Raw genomic sequence first — 24,283 nt, forward strand, 5'->3', positions numbered from 1 at the left:
CGCGGGCCCTGCTGGAACTGCTGCAACTGCTGCGGCTCCGGGATATGGCGGCCGGAGTCGCCCCGGCCTGGGCCCGGCGGCTCTGCTTCCTCGGGCTGTTGGGGCTGGTGCACGCCGCGGCCGCCGCCTGGGACCTGGGCTCGCTGAGCTGCGGCTTCGGCGCCTTCTGCGAGTGCGACTTCCGACCCGACCTCCGGGGTAAGCGCGGGCTGGGCGGCTGGGGGCGGGGCCCCGGGGGCCGGGCTTCGGGCTCGGCGGCCCGCGGTGCGGGGCCGGGCCCGGGAGCCCCAGGCGGGGCGCCCTGCTGGGCCCAGGGGAGCAGCGGTTCGGGGGCTGCAGGACTCGGTCCGAGGCTAGGGATGACGGGGGAAAGAGGAGGGAAGAGAGGGTCGTGAGACCGGACTGAGGCCAGGGCCAGGGCCAGGGCCAGGCAAGCGGCGCCTGGGAGCTGGGGGACCCACGGGGCCAGGGACTGGGATCAGGGCCAGGGAAGCCGTAGGATACACTGTGGTTGATGCCCTGTGTGATCATTAGGCGAATCACGTCTCCTCTGTGGCCACTGGAGTGGATGATAGCCAGGCTCCTTTCTGATTCTAAATCCTTTGACTGGGGCCTGGAAGAGGTTGGGGTAACCAGCTAAGGCAGACCTAGGACCTAAGGCCGGGCTCCTCCTCCTCTTATAAGCACTAGTTAAGGAGTTTTGTTGATTTTGCCTTTATAACATCTCTTGCGTCCGATCCTTTACACTCAGATGACCCCTGCCACTTTAATTCTGACCTCCTTCACCTCAAGTCTAGGCTATTCCTCCCGTCTCCTCATTGTACTCCTCACTGGTAGACATTCTCTCCCCCCATTCTCCACAGTGTTACTCTCCTGTTCAGGAAGTTCCAGGGGTTCCCTCTTGTCTAGGTTAAAATAGCGATGCCAGGGTAGCATATAAAATATCCAACCAGGTTTATTGCACATCACTCACCTCTTAATGCTCTTTAAATCACAAACTGGCCTTCTAAACTGATGCAATCAAATCTAGATACTGGAGAACCTAGCTTCCTTCATGGTTCAACCCTGGGCCATCTCATGGCCTTTCTAAATCCCCATAAAATTGTTGGAATATTTGTCCTCCCCAAATTATCATATATATATATATTTGTTTATGTCTCCTGCCCCCAAGTAGAATGTAAGCTCCTTGAGGACAGGGGCTGTTTCTTGTTCCTCAGGCTCCTAGTAGTGTTTTGCATAGAGTAGGATTAATGCTTATTGGATTACTTTAGATTGGTTAAAATTAGGGCTAAAACTGGGGAAATGGATTTTTGGCCTGGAAAAGAGAGAGACTTGAATACTGGACCAATGATGAGGACTGGTGAGCAGGAACTACTGGGATTGGGATTACCTGAATTGGGAATTGGAGACCCTCGAGGTTCTTCAGAGTAGAAACACAAAGGGAGAATAATAGATGGAACTGGACACAAGGAGATCTAGAATGAGATGAGGAGACTATGACTCTAAGGCTCCTGGGAGAGGATGCAGGCTGTTAACAAAAATTATGAGGCAATATATCATAGGGCATCGGCTAGAGTACCATTCCTGGGAGTTCAAATCTGACCTCAGACACCAGCTGTATCTCCCTGGGTATGTCATTTAACTGTTTCAGTTTCCTCATTTGTAAAATAATCCAGAGAAGGAAATGGTAAACTATTTCATTATTTTTGTCAAGAACCTCAGATGGGGGTCACAAACAATTGGAAAAGACTTTGAAGAAACAACTGAAACACATCCTAGTCAATAAGAGTCCAGGATCAAGACGACCTCAAATTCTAATCCTGCCTCTGACACTAGCCACATAACCCAGGGCAAGTCATGTAACTTCCCTGAATCTGTTTTCTCATAAAATGCAGATTTTACACTGCCCCAGATAAGACAAATTGTAGATCAGTTACTGATTTATGTTGGTAGGAATTTGCTCATTGATGAGCTCTACACTGATGAAATCAGACTCTCTTCCCCCATCCGCCCAAAAAACTGTGGATAACAATAACAATCTACCTTAAAGGATTGTTATAGACATCAAAAGAGATCACGTCCAATGCTTTTCAAACATTCAAGCACTACAGAACTGTTATCTTCAGATTTAGGATTGGGAAATTGGAATTGAGTCACAGAAATAGGGGGTCTAAAGAATCCTTTTTTCTAGTTGGTTTTGAGAGCCCCTAGTAGGGGAAGCTAATCTGTGAGTTTCTGGCAGGAGGCTTTGAGGGAAGAGTTTCTTTGATTTTGGTTGGGGATACTAGGCCTCTGAGAACAAGGCACTATAAAGGTCAGGTATAGAAAAAAATGTACTAACTGGTTAATTGATGACAACCTAGTATCTAATGACCTTTGTAAGGCTCTGCTTTCTTCAGGATGCCTATCAGTGGCTCATATGCAATTATAGACAGCTATCCAATTTGTGCAGAACACGAAGCTGGGAAGGATAGTTAACATGCTAGATGACAGAATCAGGAACTAAGAAGGAAATCTTACACTGAAAATGTGGTTTTATACTTGGTTCCAAAGAGCAGATTATGAAGTACATATACATTAGGGAGAGGGTAAGTGTTCATTGACCACAAGTTCAGAGAGGCTGAGATATATCATCTAAGGGGCTTTGTTTTTATGTAAATAAAGGCAGAGAAGTGAAACCAGGGATCCTTGTGGGAATGGAGGAACTGGGTTCATAGATCCCCTTTCTGGTATTAAGCTGCCTCCCTTACCCTGAGATCCCCATGGGGACCAAGTGATCTCTTGCCAGCTTGCCTGGACCCTCTTTTTCCCCTTCTCCAGGCCTAGAGTGTGATTTGGCCCAGCACTTGGCGGGGCAGCATCTGGTAAGACAATTGGTAATAAAAGAGCTGAAGGCTTTTGTGGAGAATCCAGTGCCAACCAAACCCCTGGTGATGTCGTTCCATGGCTGGACTGGCACAGGCAAATCCTATGTCAGTTCCATGGTGGTCCAGTACCTGTTCCGAGAGGGGATGGCCAGTCCCCATGTGCATCACTTTTCTCCTGTCATCCACTTTCCCCATGCAGAGCAGATAGAGCGCTACCAGGTAAGCCTTCCCACCCACCAGGATCAGGTTGAGTGCTGGGGTCCAAAGCACCCAATGGGAAATCACCTGGCTTAAGACTACAGAGCAAGTTGGGAGTTTGGCAAGATGAGGTAGAAGCCAGATTTCCTCTTTCTGCCTCTAAATTAGACTGTCCTTCTCTGGTCTAATTTATACAAGGTAACTGATGGACATTTGGCTGGTGTTTTTGAATACTTCTTACTCAAAGGGGCCTAGTGTTTAATATGACAGTCATGTAATAAAAAAACAATTTAGAATCAAGAGGACCTGGGTTTGAATCCCAGTCTGGCTACTTACTCCCTATGAAACCTTGGACAACTCCTTTCCTGGGCTTTAGCTTCCTTGTATGAAGAGACACCTATGAACTCCTTTCTTGCTCTAAAGTTATCTCATCTGTGGTCTGTTTTTTCAGGGAACAGTAATTTGGGCTTTAGGTTTTGCTACCCTAGCCAGCTATCTTTTCATGTGACCAAGTGACCCTGGACAAGTCTCTTCATTTCTGCCTCAGTTTCATCATCTAAAAAATGGGAAGAATAAGGCCTACTCATTTGTCCAAAGATTTAAGTGAGAGGATATATGTGAAAGAGCTTTGAGAAGTAAAAAATTACTATTAAAAATGGTAAGGGGTTGTAGTATAATTGATGGAAAAGTGCAAGTCAATACAGATCTACCACCAGCTGTGGGAAACCATTGAAAAGGGAACATCCGAGTGAAGGCAGTCAATTCCCTGGTTGATCTGAAATCCTGTCCTGGGGTATTTCTCCTCTGAGGGTAGGCGTCTCATACTGGATGGACTGGAGGGTGACCTCTCTGGCTTTTTCTCACACACCTCCATCTCTAGCCCAATCTTAACCTTTTCTTACCCTAAGTCTCTATACTACCTTTTCTTGCCCCTTGTGTTCCTCTTACAGAGTGACCTGAAGCAATGGATTTTGGGGAACCTCACAACCTGTGGCCGTTCCCTCTTCCTCTTTGACGAGGTGGACAAGATGCACCCAGGGCTGTTAGGTGTACTCCGTCCCTTTCTGGGACCTTCTTGGGTGGTCTATGGTACCAACTACCGAAAAGCCATCTTCATCTTTCTCAGGTAGGGAAAGCACTTCTTGAGGTGGGACTGGAAGGGTTGGGCCCAGCGGTCGGAACTGTCAACAGAGAAGGGCCATCCCACCAGTCTGAACTAGGACTTTCCCTCAGAATTAATTACATGAGCCCTATAAAAATGACATGGGGAAAATCCTAGAGCTTTTGAACCTTGGTTATTATTCACAGTGATTTGTTTATCCTTTTAAGATCTCCAAGCATCATTTTAATCTAATCTGTTTCCTCCTCATGATACTGGTAAAAGAGCAGGTAAGAATCCCCTTTTATAAAAGGCAACACTGAGGACCTGGGTGCTGGTACTAGGTCTACAATGAAATTGTTGCATGACTTTGCCTATTTCCCATCACCTCTAATGGCCTCAGTTTTCTCACCTGTAAAAAGGCAATCATATACCCCCTCCTCTTGCCAAGACTTCCTCACAAGTTTGTTGAGAGGATCAAATGAAACAAAAGGTGAAAATCCACTTAACTAAAGGACTATCTAGACACATTTGATGATCAAGGCTAAAGAGAAACCCTAAGAGGAAAAGATACTTTCCTCTAATGTTTAAATGAGTCTGAGGAAGAGCTAGGCTTCAGACCTGTGTCCTGGGTTGTGTCCATACACCATTAGATGAGAACCAGACCTTCTCCCACCTTTGTCCGATCTATGGCCTGCCTTCCTTGCTTTGGGGTTCTAGCAATGCTGGCGGGGAGCAAATCAATCAGCTAGCACTGGATGCCTGGCATGCCCACAGAGACCGAGAGGAGCTCCAGCTTCAAGATCTAGAACCTGCCATCTCTATGGCTATCTCAGACAACCCCCAGCGTAAGTCCTTTGCCTATCTATCCAATCAACTCACTTCTGTTTAGTCCTCATGGTTCCTTTCCTATGGGGTATTCTAGATCTGTGCCCTCATCAGGTGACTCATTTCCTGACCCAGCATCTTCCCTCTTCTCTCTCACCCTCAGATGGTTTCTATCAGTCAGGAATTGTAGAAGACCAGCTTTTGGACTTGCTAGTCCCCTTCCTGCCCCTCCAGCGCCACCATGTCCGGCACTGCGTGATCAATGAACTGGCCCAATTGGATCTGCCCCAGCAGGAGGAAGAAGAGGTGATCCAGGCTATACTGGATGGAACTGCCTTCTTCCCTGAAGAACAACAGCTTTTTTCTTCCAATGGTTGCAAGACTGTTGCTTCTCGAATCACCCTCTTCCTATGAGTCGGAAGGAGCAATTCCTTTCCCTTTGCCCCTCCATCTGCTCTATCAAGAGACAGCCTAGGAATTTTGATCCAGATTTGCTGCTGGGAGAATGACCTTTGTCCCAGGCCTTCCAGAGAGTGTAAACAGGGCAGACCTGGTAGCCCAAGGAGCAAAGGGCTAAGGGCAGATAGGCAAATCTAATTTTTACCACTTTGGGTACATTCCAGACTGATGGCAGCAGGGGAAGGGGGGAGGGGCAGAAGATTTGGATGTTGCTCTGCTGGTTTGAAGACATCTTTGCATCACTTGCCTTCCTGTCCCTTCATACCATCTCCCCTACCTCCTAGCCCAAAGTTCCTGTCTGAAACATCTAAGCCAAGTCCAAATTCTTTTCTCCCAACCCAATTCTGAGCCTTATTTAAATTGATGCTGATGCTGTGATTTAGTGACTCAGGGACCATGTCTGTCAGTCATCCCCCCCCCACTAGAAGCTTGCAAGACCCCCTGTGAAGTTAATGTTCTCTCCAGTCTCATGAAGAGGGCAGCTTCTCTCTCCTAGACAAACCCCCAGCCACATAAACCCCTTTCCACCTTCCCCCATACCAATGCCAAGTCCCCATTGCCTGGGGGAACATCAGGAAGTCAGGGAACTTAAAACCCAACCATCTTCCCAGCTTTCCCAGCAGGTACAAAGATGGAGATTCTGAGACTACCTCAGTCTAACAAGCTGCTCTTTAACAGAGCCTGCTTTAAATGTTTTTAATTTTGTAATGAAGAAAAGTATACAAAATAAACTTATTTAAGGGACCAGAAAAAAAGCATATCCAGACATTTATTGCTTCTGACTGGAGAAATCTTGGCTTTTTCTAGAAAGAAGGCCCAGGGGCAGGGACTGATGGGGTATAAAATAGGCTGGAGACTCATAGCAGTTGGAAAAGGAGCTGAGGGGTTTCCCTCAGTGTCACGAGGTCTATCTCATAGACCTGCCCCTTTCCCCAAAAAATACAAGGGTGAATATAACCAGTGCCCACCTGTTAGGGTTGGGGAAAGAAAAGCCAGAGTTGTCAACGTCTTGGTTCAAAGACAGACCATTGCAGTTTTGCCTTCACCTTTGCCTTTGTGGCAGCAGTCTTTTTGTCCTCCGAGGAGGGGGGCTGCCCTATGAAGATATGAAAGTACATTAAAGAGGTTGCCTCTTGAGGGGCAGCTAGGTGGCACAGTAGATAGAGCACCGGCCCTGGAGTCAGGAGTGCCTGAGTTCAAATCTGACCTCAGACACTTAATTACCTAGCTTGTGTGGCCTTGGGCAAGCTACTTAACTCCATTGCCTTGTAAAAAAAAAATCAATAGTGAAAAAGAAGAGGTTGCCTCTCTCCTTGCAGGTGGTGATCAGATAGTTCCTCAGAGGGAGATGTTTCTCTTTGATCCTAAGGCCTTCTATCAGGCTTTAGCCACAGGAAACGCTCCTTTGGGCCCCTAGAACCCTTGATTTTCCCTGACCCAAGGAGTTGATTTTTAGTAAGTCCCATCAAAAGTTGAGAAGAGGGCTGGGAGGAAGACCCAGGTATCCTCTCTGCCAGCACAATATGAATACAGCACCAGTTCCAGAGAGTGCTGACACAAGATTATGGAATCATAACTCTAGACAGACTTTTTTGAGTCAGATCCAGTCTCCCTATATTGCAGCATGGCTGAACACAAAGAGAGCTCATTGGCTTTGGAGTCAGGAGGCTTGTTGGGTTCAAATGCTGGTTCTAATACTGACTAGCCCTTAACCACTGAGTCTGTTTCCACATTGGTCAAGCAAAAATAACACTTGCACCACTTACCTTAGAGGACTGTAGAGTTGGAAGAGGTCTCAAATGCCATCTAGTCCTATGGCCGAAAACAGGCTGGGATAGGTTAAGCTATTTGTGCAAGATTCCCCTGGAACTATCTTCTGAGACCAGGTCTGGCCCCTCCATTCTACAGCAAGCCTCTTCTTGTGAGACAAGGTGGTACAGTGGAGAGCAGTGAACCTGGGATTATCCTCCCTTCACTGGGCCTCCACTTTATCTGTAGAGTGGAGTAAGGATCCCTGCCTTACCTCCCAGAGTTACTGTGATAATCAAATGAGGCAGCACACATCACAAACCTCCATACAAATGTGCTCTTATCAGGTGCCTCCATTTCATGGCCCTGTTATGGGGTGAGGGGGATGAGGCACTGTTCCTGTAGACTCAAAGACTATGTCAAGGGTCCACTGAGCACATGAGCACAGCAGGCCATGTTCAAGTCTGGTAGCCAACAGCTGAGGTTCAACCTGGTTATGGGCAGAAAGGTGACAGGCTCCAACCACCTTATAGCATTCTATATACATTAGTGTGGTTCTTGCAAATAAATAGGTAACAGGCCTAAAGAGTGGAAGTGACTTATCTAGGGTGATCCTGCAGAGTTAGAAATTTGTTAAGCCTCTGGTTGCAGAAGGAAAGGAGCCAGAACTCATGCTCCCCAACCTGGTGAGGAAGATCTGGGTTCATAACTTACCAGGAGAACCTTAGTCCCTTGGGCAGCTGCTAGGCCGTCCCTCTCGTCTCACTGCTGGCTTCAAGTTGTTCTGGATCAGAGTCTGATCCTTAAGGAACCATAGAATCTTAGAGTTAGAAGGGAACTTGGAGACCAGCTAGTTTCAACAATTCTCTTCCCCAAGGCAGGAAGGAATCCAGAGTACCAGAGGCCACTTCCTCATTTTCCACTGCTGGACAGTGCCAGTCATTTGGAATTTCTTATGTCTAGTTTAAATTAGCCTCCCTATAACTTTCAAATCTAGATTCCAGAGTAAGCCATATATTCTCCATATGACACCTCTTCAGTTATGTGAAGAGTCTCCCATCATTCGCCAATTAATTTTTCTCTAGACCAAAGAAATTTTTTTTAATCCTATAAGGCCATTTTTTTTTTTGAGGCTTTCCCTATCTTGGCCATCCTGCTTTGAATGTGCCTTTCAAGGATCTCCAATTCTGCAAGTGCCTCTGTCTAAATTCTACCCATGCAGATGGAGTTTAATTATGTAAAACTGACTTGGTAATAAATTAAGATAGTAGATATAGTGATTTGAGAATGCCCTATTGCCTAGGTTGAACAGTTTGTGGAAGACAGGCAGGCAGGTTGCTGTTGGGCCTTTATTTGAAATCTTTTCAGTTTGGCAGACCTTGCCAGAAACAGCTTCAGAGAGCCTAGTGTCCCCTCCCTATCATGACCAAGTAAGAGAATGAATTGTTTGTGGAGTCTATCAATGGCCCTCTATGATGAGGCCTGAGAGGTGGCTAGGTGGTACAGTGAATAGAGCACTGGCCCTGGAGTCAGGAGTACCTGAGTTCAAACCCGGTCTCAGACACTTAATAATTACCTAGCTGTGTGGCCTTGGGCAAGCCACTTAACCCCCCACTGCCTGGCAAAAACCTAAAAAAAAAAAAAAAAAAAATGAGGCCTTAACCTTGTAGCCTTAATGGTGTGGCCTTACCAACCCAATTTTAGTAGGATGTTAAGAGCTGAGAAACAAAGGTTTCAGACCCTCCCTAGGTCTGAAATCTGCAAGATGTTGAGTCCCTAGGAACAAAACTTTCCACCTCCCTTTGCTTGCCTGGATCTCTGCTGTGGGAATCAAAGGAATGTTGTTACAGATCCTTGTCTCTCCAGAGTAAGGGGCCTGCTCTGTGGTGGGTTTGGAGTCTTGACTCTTATTCACATCCTTCTCTGGAGAAGCACCCTTGTTCTGGAGTCTGCAAGAAAAGAAAGGTCAGTGGCATCCACAGAGGTTAGTGGATTTCTCTTTTCCTCATTCAAGATTAGCCTGAGTGTTTGTTTGAACCAGATTTCACCTGGATAAACATGGAATGTGGTGGGATTAGCCCAGCTATTTTGTCCATAGACGTCCCCAGAACTCAGGACCCTGTTTTCTTTTTTTTTTTTTTAGGTTTTTGCAAGGCAAATGGGGTTAAGTGGCTTGCCCAAGGCCACACAGCTAGGTCATTATTAAGTGTCTGAGACCAGATTTGAACCCAGGTACTCCTGACTCCAGGCCAGTGCTTTATCCACTGCGCCACCTAGCCGCCCTGACCCTGTTTTCTTTACTAGGAAAGCCAATTACCCCCCCTCCTCCACTTTTATATGACCCAGATCCCATCTAGCATTGTTCCCTGGGTCTACCTCTACCTTCTGAGAGGAAACTCACCCCAGGTCATCCAGGGGTTCCTGGAAAAGATAGCTCTGCATCGCCCTCTCCAGGATGGTTTTAGCCATCACCATTGTCTTGCTGTTCAGCACAGACTCCGTAGATTGACCAGGGAAGAGGTTTGCCATCATAGGAACTAGCTGTGAGGAAGAGAGGGAAGTTTAACTGAGAGTCACGGACTTGAAATTCTCAAGTCTGCTCTAGGGAAACTGGACTCTTGTTGCATAACTTGTGAACTTAAAAGAATAATCTTTGTATTTAGGTGTTACTAGTACAACAGCCGAGCTTCTGTAGCTATGAATAGTTATAAACTATTTCTAAAATTTATAGGAAATGAAAAATCATTCTAGCTCCCACTAATCAGAACTGCTACAAAGGAATTTCCCCCTCAGATTTTTTATAAAGCACCTTTTCTGCATCTTTTACTTCCCTTATCACTCATATACTGATTTATATATGAATTATACACTTAAATGTAAGCACCTTATAGATGAGAATTATCTAATTTTTAAAAAAACCTTTGTATCCACAGGGCCAAATATAGTGCCTTGCAGAAAGTTCTTTGTTGAATACCACTGAATTGGGCCAGGTTGAAGGAAGACAGGTGTGCACAGCCCACCTGAGGGTGTTTGGGGTTGAGAAGCAACAGGGTAGCAACATCTTGACGAGCCCCAAAAATATCCTGCAGCATTAGGCGACTTTTGGCACGGAGGAGATAGAAGTTCGCTTTCTCCGGGTTGTACTCAATAGCTGAAGAGAAGTATTTTTCAGCCTTGTGATATTGTCTAGAAATAGTAGGAAGAATCAATCTTTGTGACAGCCAATGAAGTATGTCTGAACACAAGCATGAAAACTAACGCTAGTCTAGTGTCGGGACTGAAAGGTTTGATGTGACTAGAAAATTGTGAGACTTAAGCAGGAGGCTCCTTCCTTCCTAGCCTTCATTCCTAAGGATCAACATCAGTAGCATGTAGGCAGCTAGATATTTGCAGTGGATAAGCACCATTCCTGGAGTCCTGAGAACCTGAGTTCAATTCTGGCCTAAAACACGTAATAATTACCTAGTTGAGTGATCTTGAACAAATTATTTAACCCCATTGCCTTGCAAAAAACAAAAAAACAAAGGCTTCCTTTGGGCAACACTATGACCCCAGGCAAGTCATTTCATCCTGATTGCCTCACTTCCAAGGATATCTCCAGTCATCCTGATTCATATCTGGTCACTGGACACAGATGGCTCTGGAGGAGACAGTGAGGCTGATGACTTAGCACAGCGCCCGCCCCCACCAAATCCAATTCACATGCTTGCCATGGCATCACCTCCCTGATGTCATGGTCTTCTTCAAGAATGAAGGACAATGGGGCAGCTAGGTGGTGCAGTGGATAAAGCACCGGCCCTGGAGTCAGGAGTACCTGGGTTCAAATCCGGTCTCAAACACTTAATAATTACCTAGCTGTGTGGCCTTGGGCAAGCCACTTAACCCCATTTGCCTTGCAAAAAAACCTAAAAAAAAAAAAGAATGAAGGACAACAATATTATTATCAGTAACAGCATCACCTGATAGGTAGCAAAAAAATTCATTTCATTTTCTCTTTTTATATTTTGTAAATACATGTTATGGACATTTCCTTTAAGGAAGGCTTTAGCTGAATATCAAAAATTGTGGTATATTATAGTCTCATTATTCTTTTTCAGACCATTATAAACTATTTCTATGATCTGTTCTTTTATATACTCATTTAGAATGTCATTAACAAGTTTCATTTAGGTCTGTATCTTTGATGTGTGTTCTCTATATTGAATACTATTTTTTATTGTATTGTAATCTATAAAGGATGTGTTTAATATTTCTTCAATTTGTTTATAAATTCTCTCTGCCCTTAGCACATGATTGATTTTTGTAAAGGTACCATGTGGTACTGAGAATATATACTGTAATGATCCTATTTAAAAAAACACCTTAAATCTTGCAACTCTAATTTCTCCAAGTTTATTCAGTCCCCAATTTTTTCCATTTTATTTAGGTCCATGCATAGTCCTGAGAGAAGACCATTAAAATAGCAGCACAGAAAATACACTAAAGGACAATAGCTACAGAATGCAACATACATTTTCAGACTTGGCCATTTGATCTATATGCTGATCCATTATGCTTAACTTTATCTGTTATAAGGTCAAGTTATATTACTGACAGTAATATAAAAAAAGCAAACTTAAAATATTAAAAGGGGAAAAAAGAAAATGTGTGGAATTGAGAGTTGGAAGTTCTGGATTCTACTCATGGTTCTACCCATAATTCTGAAAAAATCTCTTCCCTTCCTTGAGCCTATTTCCTTTCTAAAATTAATAGGTTTGATGTGATAATCTCTGGGATTGCTTTCAACTTAGTGTATCCTAAGTTTTTTACAGCACCTTTTGCCCCAAGAGTTCAGAAACCTTTCTCATAAATTTCCTCTCAATCCCCCATGATTTTGGTGGGAGGGGAAGAGTCAATAAGCACTGCTTCAATTTGTGAATTTGTTTTATACCCCCCCATTCATTCAATTCAAATAAATAACTATTAAAATTTTGCCTACCATATGCAAAGCACCGTACTAGATGTTGAAGATAGAAATGACAACGGCTTTGCTTTTTATTTTTTTTAGGTTTTTGCAAGGCAAATGGGGTTAAGTGGCTTACCCAAGGCCACACAGCTAGGCAATTATTAAGTGTCTGAGACCGGATTTGAACCCAGGTACTCCTTACTCCAAAGCTGGTGCTTTATCCACTATGCCACCTAGCCGCCCCCATTGGCTTTGCTTTTAAGAAACTTGGAATCCAATGATGGTGGTGGTGAAAGGAGCAGGGAAAACAAGTACATATATATAAATTACTATACTATACTAATTTTATATATTATATGTATATATATAATTATAATACTATAATAAGTTTTTTAAATTTTTTAGACATATTCAGGGTAAAGTGACTTGTCCAGGGTCACACAGTTGGTAAAGTATTTGAGGCCAAATTTGAACTCAGGTCTTTTTGATCAGGTTCAGTATTCTATCCAATGTACTACCTAGTTATGCTCCCACCCCTCTTTTTTAGCTACATTTATGACAACTTAAAAAAAAAACACAAACCAATAACCAAATATCATTGTGCAGTTAACATAAAATGAGGAGCAGAAGCAGACCTCATGGGAATCAGTGCAAACTCCCATTTAAAACTCCCATTAATGGGAATTAATGAAATGGCAAAGGAACAATCCAGAAAAAGTACCAGGAGAAATTTTAGAGAAGTTTTAATGAAAACTTCATGGAAATAAAAAGATTTCAACAGATAGAGATTTGGGAAAGGGGCAAAGGAAAGAAAAAGTCATTTGGCACATGAACAAATAGATTATAAACTCCTTGAGGACATGATTTATCTCATTTTTCATCATGTCTTCTCAGATTTTAGTATAAGGCTTTGTTCTTTGCTTAATTAGAAGACCATAGATTTAGAGTTAAAAGGGACTTTAGGGGCAGCTAGGTGGCATAGTGGATAAAGCACCAGCCTTGGAGTTAGGAGTACCTGGGTTCAAATCTGGTCTCAGACACTTAATAATTACCTAGCTGTGTGGCCTTGGGCAAGCCACTTAACCCCATTTGCCTTGCAAAAACCTAAAAAAAAAAAGGGGGGGGGAACTTTAGAAGTTACCAAGATCAGACCTCTCATTTTATAGATGAGGAGAAACTGAGGCTTATAAATGACTTGTCCCTATTCTTCCACTAGTAAGACTAAGAGGCAGATTTGAACCCAAGTCTTCCTGACTCCAAGTCCTGCATGCTATCCAAATTAACTAGGAAGCTGAAACTTAGGTTTCCTAAATAGGTGTAGAAAATCCTTGCTGGTGGGGGCACAGGATGAGAAGCATAGGAGTACTAAAGGCAAACTCTTTGATTGTCATATCTTAAGCAGCAACTAGAAACAACTAGAAGGCACTGTCCTGGGAAGTTGGCAGGAAGAGTCAGTGGCTCAGGCCTCTGGAAAGGCTGCTGGGGTATTTATCTTCCTGGCTAACCTAGTGCCAGGCTGAATCACCAGAAAGGGCTTATGAAGACTTATTAGCCAGTGGCTCTTCCTTGAGCCTCCTCATTACAAGGACCCCCAACGCACCTCTGGTGATGCTTGTGAAGCCCCAGCTTCTCCTGAAGCATTCCCATGCGGTATCGAGCACCCTGGTCCCCAGGGCAAAGTGTCAGTGCCTCCAAGTAATCAGCTTCAGCAAAGGCCAGTTCTCCAAGCTTGAATAAACAATCTAGGAAAGCAGAGAGGAGAAAAGGGGAACCACCTGGTCTTCTTGTCTGACCCAAGCCCCACAGTCTTCCTCCTCCAAGCTCCACAATCTTCCTCCTCCTCACCCTGGTCAGCTCTTCCACTTATTCAGCTCAACCCTACCTAGGAGTAGGGACTCTGCTCTCCTCTTCCCAGTGCTCCATTTGCCCACCCCTTTATTTGTGACTTGGGGAATCCCTCTTAGGGGGTCTTGTTACCCCACTGCTGCCCCCTAGATTCAATCCAAGTATAGGGGGCTTGGGCAGGTCCAGCTGTGGAAGGGGACAAAAGTGTAGGCTGCAGACTTGTGAACATGTGAGCCTGGCCCTGTTTCCAAAGTCAAAAAAACCACTGATTTTTTTGATCATCTGTTTTCTATTATCTATGTTTCTTCCTTCTATTAAGGTAAATAATGAAAAGTTGTCCATATGTGATGAAATTGATAAAGAGCTGGCTTTGGAAGGCAGAAAAATCTGCTCCTCTAACCCAATCTATCAATTAAAATCCCCAGCAGTGAAATATTAAGTGCCATAAATCTAAGGAGGAGGAAATAACCAGTATTATTTGGGAAGGGCTTCCTAGATAAGTAAATTGTGAGCTGGACCCTGTAGGACTGATAATTGATTTTAGAGATGAAAGGAAAGGAAAGGAAAGGGCACTTCAAGAAAGGAGGAAGTTAAGAGCAAAGGCAAAGGTAACAAAGAACTTCAGGAGTCAGACTTGCAAGGATGAGCCTGACTAGAAAGGACAGTATTGTTGAGGGAAGACAGCTAGCTCCTGGAGGCCAAGGAATTGAAGCTTTAAAAATGAGAGACCTTCCCTTTCAGTCAGCAGCAGCACTCAAGATGCTTGGACTTGGAACCCGAGGCCCTGCACCTGGAGCCCAAGGCCCTGCACCTGGAGCCTCACTCTGCCATTTTTTTACTGTGGAGACCTAGATTTGCTTAAGATGCAGAATCACAGGAGGGGATGTTGGGAGCCAGGGTCTCTAAGCTGTTTGACACAGTCGCGGCAAGAAGACTCAGGGCAATCACACTGCCTGATGGAACAACATTTCCTTCTTCAATATATATAGGGATTCCACATATACCCATATTTATAGGTCTATTATTGATTGTAAAACTTACTCATCCTAATAGTGGAATGACTATATAGGAAGGATTTCAGAGAAATTCCTTGAATAAAACAGATTGTGAACTATGTCCAAATTTAACAGGACTGCCTCTCCCTGAGACATACAAAAGGCTTCAGCATTATGAAATCTTTGGAAGACACAGCACTGGGAGTTCAGGGAGATGTCAGAATATATACAGGGAAACCAGATACAAGATGGGTCAGATAGAATTCCAAGGAAATTAACAGCTTTGCCCCCCTTATCATACACAGGAATATATGATAAAGATGGTGATAGAATAGTTAGTATAGGTAACCAATATGTGAACTCTAACAGCCTTAGTTTATTGGCAAAGAATAAAAAGTCATAGAAACCGTAGCATCTACCAACAAGGGCTGAAAGGAAAATTAGTTATTGAAGGAGTCAACAGACAGATGGACAAACATAGCTACCCTCACTATAGGTTGTCAAAGGAGCATATCGAAAAACATTACATATGCAGTACAAAAACATAGAAGCATTCCATTAAACAAATTATATCAAAGATTATTATAAGAAAAGTTCTGTTTAATTAATAACTTTACTATGCAGCAACAAACTAGGCAACAAGCAGGTTGAGGTCATCACGGTCTGAGCAGGGACAAGAAAATTAACTACATGATTGATAATCACACTTGTAACCACTACATGATCAAACTTGTAACCATATGAACTATATGATTAATGATGAAAATTGTATACTTTTGTAACCAAGGAAATGATTTATAGTTTGCTTGTTTCATATAATTTTTGAGACTATAAAAATAAATCTAAGCAGCTGACAGTCAGTCAACCTGCTCCTGCCTATACCCACTTGTTGACTCAACTCATTTCGCCGACTCTATCCCTCCTGTCAAGTTCCAAGGACCCCACGGAGGCTGGACCCCCGCAGACTGGTGCCACGAACAGGGACTTGACAGGTAATATGCCCCCTCTCTTTTTTTTTTCTTAGCAGGATAGATAGGTTTCTGCTCAGGGAATCTGCAGGCCCCCTGATGAGAGTTATATCGGGCAAGAAAGGGCAGTAATCTTAAGAACATCATGGGTAATAATAAAAGTAGGCAAAGAGTTCTTTTTCAATAAAAAATTCTGACTCATTTTATTACATAAAAGAGGAATCAAGGTTTCTAAGGTCCGAGTCACTCGATTCATCTCATTTGTGCATAATTTCTGTCCTTGGTTTCCTGAAAGTGGGTCTATAGATCTTGATATTTGGCAAAAAGTAGAAGACATCAGAAAATATTATATAGAACAAGGACCAGAGAAAGTTCCTACAGATGTGTTCAGTTTATGGAGCCTGGTCAAGGACACTCTCGATCCTGACCATGAAATTAAAAAAATAAATACTAAGTTATCATCTGCAGTTTGTGCTGCAACTGAGGAAACTCCTTTATTAATAAAATCTAGAAATAACTTAAGGGCATCTCTTAGAGATGTTGACTCCTTAGAGATGCCTGAGGAAGATCCTCCTCCTGATGAATTAACTCCTGAGGAAGAGGAGGATCTGGAAGATGAAGCAGCTAGATATAATAATGATTGGGGTGCATTTACTGTAGAAAAGAAAAAAAGGAAATGTTGTTCCATCAGGCAGTGTGACTGCCCTGAGTCTTCTTGCTGTGACTGTGTCAAACAGCTTAGAGACCCTGGCTCCCAACAAGGGGACCCAAGGACCTCCCAGATCCCTACTTTTTTTTTTTTTTTTGTTGCAAGGCAATGGGGTTAAGTGGCTTGCCCAAGGTCACACAACTAGGTAATTATTAAATGTCAGGCCAGATTTGAATCCAGGTCCTTCTGACTCCAGGGCCTATGCCTCCACTGTACCACCTAGCTGCCCTGAAGCAAAATATTTAAAAATTTTTCAAGGTATGGTTTCTCTCCAGATACTGACCTTTATTAATATAGACTGAGAGTTTCTTCTGACTTTTATGTAAAACTATCACCACTCCCTATCTTTTGAAGCCCTCCACATACCCCTAGACCCAAGATGAGATACCACCCCTGGTCCCTCACTCCCATCCCCAGCAGGATCCTCAGGACCTCAGCTCACCCCCTCTGTTGATATAGATCCCCTTCTCTCTTTTTTCACCCTGTAGGGCCTTGTTGAGAAGCAACACGCCTTCTTCATAGGCGCCCTTGGTATAGCAGAAGACTGCAAAGTCATTGTAAGTGAGCAGCAGCTGCCGCTGGGCCTGCTTGGCGATCTCATTAACCTCCCTACCTTGTGGACTTAACTCCAGGGACTTGATAAAGTCTTCAATGGCTGCATCAAAGTCTTTGAGCCTCCGAAACAGTGTGCCCCTGGGAGGAGAGGAGGCAGGAGGTTTGGCTTATCACACTCACTGGGTGGCAGTAACAGAGACCCTGGCAGGCCCAGGCTTCTGCTGACAGGGAGGGGATGTACCCATCTACCTCCCACGTATCCCTAGACTCAGGCCCTGATCTTTGCATCTCACTTGCTGGAGCTGGATAGGATCTTAGTGATCTTTGATCAGTCCAGCTGAGAGTAATTCCCTTATGTCATCTCCTTCTCTCAGCCCATCCTATTTGTGAAGGGAATATATTCTCTACTTTGTGGTAAACTCTAAGATCATGAAGGAAGGCTTGCTATCATATTTCATATTGATATTTCCCACAGCACTATGTGACCTTTAGCCCCAGGTCACATAGAACAAAGGTGGCAAAGTCACAACTAGATCCTAGATCCCCTGACTCCCTGGCTCAGGGACTCTACCCTGTGACTACATACTTCCTCCTTCTCCAACCCCATGGATGGCTAGGCAGTGCACTGCACATCTTCCTCCTTTATTGCCTCTAAGACAAACTGTCCAAGAAGGGTACTCAGTTTCCTCAGCAGGGTCTTTGAGATCCCAAATCTTGATTTCTCAGTTTTTCCTCCCTCCCCACCTGATAGCTGCACTCCCAAGACACACAGCCTCTCCTTAAGTCCATCCTTGGGCCTATTGGGGCCCAGTAGGCAGAGTGCTGGACTTGGAGTCAGGAAGACTCCTACCTTGATAGAGACCAACTATGTGGCAAGAGACTTAACGTACTCAGCCTCAGTTTCCTCATATGTAAAATGGGTATAATAGCAACATCACCTTCACAGGGTTTTGTATTACTACTTAAATCTGGCAATGAGACCTGGCTAACCTTAAATCAACTGATCAACAACTATATTCCAAATACTGTGCTGGGAATACAAAGACAAAAAAGAAACACTCAGTGCCCTTAAGATGCTTATATTCTGTGGAGGTAGGGGTCAAGGGGGTAGTGGGATATTTGTGTGTGAGTGTGTGTGTGTATGTGTGTGTGTGCATAAAACAAGGGAAAATAATGCATACACAAGGTAAATATAAAATAATTAGGAAAAGCACTAGAAAAAGAACAGCAATTGTTATTGGCTGTGAGATGGCATAATGGATGAAGAGTGGGACCTGGATTTAAAAAGACCTGAATTCAAATCCTACCTCAAATACTTATTAGTCATGTATAATCCCTAGACAACTCACTTTACTTTCTGCTTCAGTTTCTTTCATATGAAAAAAGAGCTGAGGAGCTGAGGATCCTGCTGGGGATGGGAGTGAGGGACCAGGGGCGGTATCTCATCCTGGGTCTAGGGGCATGTGGAGGCCTTCAAAAGATAGGTAAGTGGGGGAAGTTTTATATCTTTCATCTGAAAAAGACTAACTGAAATAATATTTGTACAGAGCTTTACAAAGGTTAAAATGCTATGAATGCTAGGTACTATTTACACATTCTTTCATTCATTATTTGCCATTCAGTTGTTTTTTCAGGTGCATCTGACTCTTTATAACCACAGTTGGGGGGAAGGTTTTCTTGGTAAAAATACTGGAGTGGTTTGCCATTTCCTTCTCCAGCTGATGATGAGGAACCTGAGGCAAAGAGGGCTAAATTTCTTGCCAGTCACAGCTAATAAGTATCTGAGGCCAGATTTGAACTCATTTTCCTGATTCCAGATCCAGCTCTCTATCCACTGCACAACTTAGCTGTCCCTTTTAATATTTAGGACATTTTAATTATCACTTATTATTACTATTGCAATGATACCTGAATAAGTAGTAGCAAGGGTCCATTGGGCTGTTTTCAATGGCACAGTTGATCCGGACCAAAGAATCTTGCAGGTTCCCCTTCAAGGCCATGTTCACTGCTTCCTCCCGGGCCCTCTTGGCCTGGATCAGCAATTTGTTCAGCAGTGTGTTGGCCTCAGGGTGCTCAGGCTTAATGGTGAGGGCCTGGTGTAGATCCTGGTAACACTGATTTGGCTGGAATCAGGTATAGGAAGTGGGGCAAGGGGGAACAGTTAGAACTGTTACTGTGAATTGTCAGGGATGAGTTCCCCATACCCTAATATTGTGTCTTGGCCAAAATGGCAGCTGGGCTAAGTCACAGGCATAGCCTCATCTTTGTCAACTTGTGAGTTAGAAAAATAGCTAACATTTATATAGCTCTTTGATACAAAGTGCTGCTGTTGTTCAGCTGTTTTTCAGTTTCTGATTATGTGACCCCATTTGGAGTTCTCTAAGCATAGATACTGCTTCTGTTTGTCATTTCCTTCTCCTGTTCATTTTACAGATGAGGAAACTGAGGCAAATAGGGTTAAATGACTTGCCTAGGGTCTCAGAGCTAGTAAGTATCTGAGGTCAGATTTTACCTCAGGAAGATGAGTTTTCCTGACTCCAGGCTTGGTGCTCTGCCCACTGCACCACCAGTTTCCCATAAAATGCTGTATATATCTTATTAATCCTCACAATGATCCTCTTAAAGTAGGTACCATTGTAATCCTCAATTTTCAAATAAGAAAAATTAGGTAAAGAGAGGTTAAATATCTGAGGAAGCCTTGGAGCTGGGCTGACTTCTGGGCCAGCACTCAAGCACCCACAGCACCACCTGACTTTGCTGTCTCAGAAAGAGGCAGAATCATAATGAGCTTATTCATTGGAATGTTAGGGAAAGACAGCAGCTTGAAGACCATCTGATCCCAGTACTTTAGTTTTATAAGGCAGTAAATGGGGAGCAGTAGTTTACCCCAAAAAGTCATGCTATAAGTTCAAGACAGAGGTAGAGTTAGATCCAATTGTCCTGCCACTGGTCCAGCATACTCTAGTGCCATCTCAGACTACAGCTCACCAACATTAATTTGGAAATACTTCACCAGGCAGGATTGCTAGACCTGTCAGAAATCTGGAGAACCAAGGATGAATCCAACTATGTGTGACCCTGGGCAAATTATCATATTTCTCTCTGTCTTAAGTTTTCTCATTTATAAAATGGGGATCATTTTTATTCCATTTCTCTCAAGATCATGATGATTAAAGTGCTTTGTAAACCTCAACAGGGTAAGCTATAATCTTGGGAGTCATTCCTGACTCTCTTCTCCTTCACATTTTACATTCACTCAGTTTCAAACATCTCCTGGATCTGTTCCTTTCCCTCAGCTCATAGGGTCTTCCACTCTTCTACTCTATTCCAGATCTCTTCATTTCTCAATAGATCTACTGCAACACCCTCCTAATTAGACTCCAGTTTTTTCCCCTCTTTAATCCTTTATTAGACTGTGAACTCCAGTCCTATTTTTTTACCTTTTTATTCACAGTGCTTAGCACTGGCACACAGAAGATACTTGATAAATGCTTCTGACTTGAGTTCCTCTACATAATTGCAGAACTTAAATTTCTAAAGCATAGGACCATATGTCATTCCCCTACTCAAAAACCTTCAATGGCTATCTATTGCCTTTGAGACAATCTACAACTCCTCAGTCTTGCATTTAAAGCCTAATTTTGTTTGATATTACTACCTTCAAGCCATCTACGTTCTGAACTGGTTGAGGGTGGAGCTGAGAATAAAACTGAGGTCCTAGGGATTGATTACACTGACTTTTTCCAGAAGGATTTGGGAAGAGCAGAATCCTAACCTTAGGGGGCTGAGTGCCATTTCCATCCAAACCTAATTGTGGAGATGAGCTTAGAGATTGAATTGTGGTCCCATACCTCCTGTTGAGAAGGGGCGGGGGTCGCTTTGGATTCTACCTTTAAGAAGTAGTTATACAATCGAGCCCGGAGGATATAGATATCAGGGTTGGAATTCTGCTTCAATTCTTTGCTGATCATCTGGAGGCATTCCTGATGATGTTTCAGGGCCAAAAGGCAAGCCATGCTAGAATGAAGTGAAGAGCGAATGTCAAAGAGAGGGAGATTTCCCTCCCAGTCCTATTCCCTGCCTCATTTCCTCTAGCCATTAAAGCCCTGGGTTTACCTGCGAAAGCGGTAGGAGGATTTATGAGGCTGAAGCTCCGAAGCCTGGGTAAACAGTTCCAAGGCTTTCATGTATGAATGTTCTTCAAAGAGACACTGACCCTGGTGGGGAGGCAGGCATCCATAGGTGACTCTAATCACCTCCCAGGCTCTTAGGATAACAGTATATACTGAAAGGTGGAAGAGATGGAAGAAGAGCAAGGAGGCGACAAGGGGGACACAGATTGAAAAGAACCAAAACTTAGATGAGGAGAGACCAGGAGAGCTAGAGAAAGAAATAAGAAGAGATAGGAAAGGTAGAAAAGGTGCTGTGAGAGAGAGAGAAATAGACTAGGAGAGAAGTGGGAAGGAGAGAGTGAAAGGTGGAGTCCCCCCAGTGGAAAAAGCACAGAACAAGGTAAGGCAGAAACAGACAGTTGGTCATAGATAGACTGATAGCTTACCCCAGACAGAGCCAGGAAACCTTGAGTTCCTCAGGAAGGGGAAAGAGGGGTGGTTCCCTATCCCCTGGCAGAGCTAGGCAACCTACCTGTAGATAGAGGATAAAGCAGAGACGATCTATAAACTGGGTTTGGTTTGGGGATAACATGATAGCCTTTCGAAGGTTCTGGCAGGCTGAGGCAAAGTCACACAACTGGATATAGGACTCAGCCCGAAGCACATAGGCTTCCACCTAGGATAAAGAAGGAAGACACCCCAGAAAAGCTAGTTTTTATTTGATCATGGTAAGTCTAACCAGCCTACACTACAAAATAAGCAACAAGCTCATTGAATTTCAGATAAAGAAAGGACCTCTGAGATCCTCTGGTCTAAACAAGGCCTAGAGGATTTGTCAGGAGGTAAAATTGAAGTGCAGTAAGAGGAAGTGACATTCAAGTTATGAGGATGGGTATCCAGTATAGAAGGTATTGAGGAATCTATGGAGCAATGAAAGGAGCACCAAGAAAGGGGATTGGAAGAAAATTTGCTTGCCCATGGCCTTGTATGGGGATAGCAAAGGTGGTCATGGAGGAAAGTTTTTGCTCTCTCCATTCTCTCCCATTCTCACCAGCTGGGGATTGAGGGTGATGGCTTTGGAGAAGGAGAGTACAGCCTTTTCCCACTCTGCTTTGGACATGGCGATGTGCCCACGATGAAAGCTGTGGATAGATGACCAAGCAAACAGGTAGGCTGGGGGTGAGAGAAGTCAAAGAAAGATGAAAAGGTAGAGGGCAAAAGCAGATAGTGTTCCTCAGTCTAGTACAATGGGAATTCAGGAAAGGAAGGGCTCCATTATGAAGAGTGGCAAAGTTTCCTGAAGGAAATAATAAAATCATGGAATTTGGGATGAGAAATGCCTTCTGGCAGGTAAGGCATTATCCTCATTAAGAAATAAGGAAAAAGGTTCAGAAAAATGTCTTAAGGTCACAAAGCAACTGGTAAATCTTGGAACTAGAACCTAGGCTTCCTAACTCCTGGGGAACCTAAAATTTCTTGATTCTCAGAAGACTGGGGGCAGGGAGGAAATGGGGACAGGAGAGGCCCACACTTACTGTTCTTTGATCTTGTTTGTAAAGATAATACCCTTGACTGACACTTTGGAGCAGTCAAGTCCATGGAAAACAATGCTGGTCCCAAAGATACGAGTCAAAGTTGGGTTCACAACTTCATCCTCATGTAACTTCTCCATAGGCATAATGCTGTCCCTGAGAACCAAAGAATCTTAAGAGCTTAAGATCATCTAAATTCTTTAGTTTGGCATTCAAGACCTTCCATCATCATTATCTGACCTTAGTCTACCTTTCCAAAACTTCATAATCAAACAATATTAGAACTGGAAGCGATCAACCAGCTAGTTCAAGTGATTCATGTTACAGAGGAGGTAACTACAGTAAAGAAGGGAAAGGGAGCCTTCTCATGGTCACATACCCTACATACCCTGTTAATGGCAGACACAAACCTGAATTCAGGTTTCCTGATTCCCAAACCCGGACACCCTGCTTGGTCCCACGCTGTCTTCCCTGCTGCTCACTTCTTGGGTAACTTTTGATTGTTCTGAGACCTTAGACAAAAGTCCCGAAAACCCTATTCTCATTAAAGACACCACCACAAGGCTCTAGGAGGGTCTCCCAGACGGAAGGCAGTTAGTTGCTAAGCACCTAGGACAGAAGGCCACGCCCCTCCTGCTGGCCACGCCCTCGACTCTGCTCCCCAGGAATTCTACACCCTTTAGACTTATTATATCTGTATGTCCTGCAAGGTGTCCCAGCGAACTCTTTTTATACACTCTTTAGCCTTTATATACACTCTTTTCATCTCAGCTTCACCCTTTAGAGATTTAAAGTTGTCTTCTTACCTGTTGGGAACCTCTCCCCCCTCCCTCAATCCCCAAATCGTGTTATTTTATGAATTGCTAAAGAATTCAACAGAACCACTGAAAGAGTGAGACGCTATCATTCCAGGCCCGGGTGGCAACAATGAATCCCTAAGGGTCTCAAAGCCACCACAAAGCAGCCAACTCGAGTCCGGCATCGGAGCCCCAGCCTCGGAGGAGCCTGTATCACCGTATCGGGGAGAACATTCCTCCGGCAAACAGACGCGGCTGCTCCGACTCCGAGGCGTCCCGAGGTAGCCGGGGAGCCGGGGAGCGGGAGCCCCGGGGCCGGGCCCGGGAGAAGCTGGGCCGGGGTGTAAGCGCCCCTCCGGGAAGGGACCGGGCCGGGCCCCGCGGGCCCAGGTCCCCCGCTCCGAGGCCGGGGGCCGCCGAGCCGAGGGGGGCCGCAGACTCTTCACCTTCCAGGGGGAATCTGCTTCTGGAGTGTTCTGGGCCGGGAGGCCCCCGGGGATCGCCCTCTCTCAGGCAAGGACGCCAGGCCATCGGCTCCGGCCCTCCTCCCAGAGACACACGGCCCAGCCCGGCCGCCCCGCAGCCGCCCCCGCGCGCCCGCCCGGGCGAGGTCAGTGCGCAGGCG

At 44.4% G+C, this 24,283-nt stretch overlaps 2 protein-coding genes across 17 annotated transcripts; one reads left to right on the forward strand and one right to left on the reverse strand.

The window, feature by feature from the left end:
- TOR2A (torsin family 2 member A) lies at window positions 1–12,295 on the forward strand. The gene is made up of 5 exons (XM_074211105.1): window positions 1–198; window positions 2,821–3,086; window positions 4,016–4,191; window positions 4,885–5,012; window positions 5,156–12,295. Exons 1-5 carry the CDS (start codon window positions 45–47, stop codon window positions 5,404–5,406), a joined length of 975 nt encoding a protein of 324 aa, XP_074067206.1. The 5' UTR covers window positions 1–44; the 3' UTR covers window positions 5,407–12,295.
- TTC16 (tetratricopeptide repeat domain 16) lies at window positions 452–24,266 on the reverse strand. Of its 16 annotated transcripts, none has more exons than XR_012473584.1 (13): window positions 22,865–24,098; window positions 22,381–22,471; window positions 21,862–22,005; window positions 21,334–21,434; window positions 21,108–21,234; window positions 19,126–19,340; window positions 17,105–17,355; window positions 13,746–13,887; window positions 10,221–10,386; window positions 9,602–9,741; window positions 9,011–9,149; window positions 7,218–8,002; window positions 454–6,547 (listed from the first exon to the last, which is right to left on the reverse strand). XR_012473584.1 is itself a non-coding variant. In XM_074211097.1 (13 exons), the coding sequence occupies exons 1-12, from the start codon at window positions 23,005–23,007 to the stop codon at window positions 7,925–7,927; spliced, it is 1,737 nt and encodes a 578-aa protein (XP_074067198.1). In that variant the 5' UTR covers window positions 23,008–24,098; the 3' UTR covers window positions 454–6,547; window positions 7,915–7,924. The 16 variants fall into 16 exon arrangements, 11 of the variants coding, with proteins under 11 accessions (XP_074067202.1, XP_074067198.1, XP_074067199.1 ...); XM_074211097.1 differs by having other exon boundaries at window positions 7,915–8,002; XM_074211098.1 differs by having other exon boundaries at window positions 454–7,369; window positions 7,915–8,002.
- Window positions 24,267–24,283: the final 17 nt, after the last annotated feature.

Source organism: Macrotis lagotis, chromosome 1, assembly GCF_037893015.1.
Source record: "Macrotis lagotis isolate mMagLag1 chromosome 1, bilby.v1.9.chrom.fasta, whole genome shotgun sequence".
In the NCBI taxonomy this organism is placed as follows: Eukaryota; Metazoa; Chordata; class Mammalia; order Peramelemorphia; family Peramelidae; genus Macrotis; species Macrotis lagotis.

Coding starts and splice junctions, on each gene's coding strand:
- TTC16 (XM_074211092.1), bottom strand. CDS start 23,007: ATGCCTATGGAGAAGTTACATGAGGATGAAGTTGTGAACCCAACTTTG. Junction 21,235..21,333: donor TCCTCCTACCGCTTTCGCAG/GTAAACCCAGGG, acceptor ACTTCATTCTAG/CATGGCTTGCCTTTTGGCCC. Junction 17,356..19,125: donor CCTTGCTACTACTTATTCAG/GTATCATTGCAA, acceptor CTCTCCTCCCAG/GGGCACACTGTTTCGGAGGC.
- TOR2A (XM_074211105.1), top strand. CDS start 45: ATGGCGGCCGGAGTCGCCCCGGCCTGGGCCCGGCGGCTCTGCTTCCTC. Junction 4,192..4,884: donor GCCATCTTCATCTTTCTCAG/GTAGGGAAAGCA, acceptor TTGGGGTTCTAG/CAATGCTGGCGGGGAGCAAA. Junction 5,013..5,155: donor TATCTCAGACAACCCCCAGC/GTAAGTCCTTTG, acceptor TCTCACCCTCAG/ATGGTTTCTATCAGTCAGGA.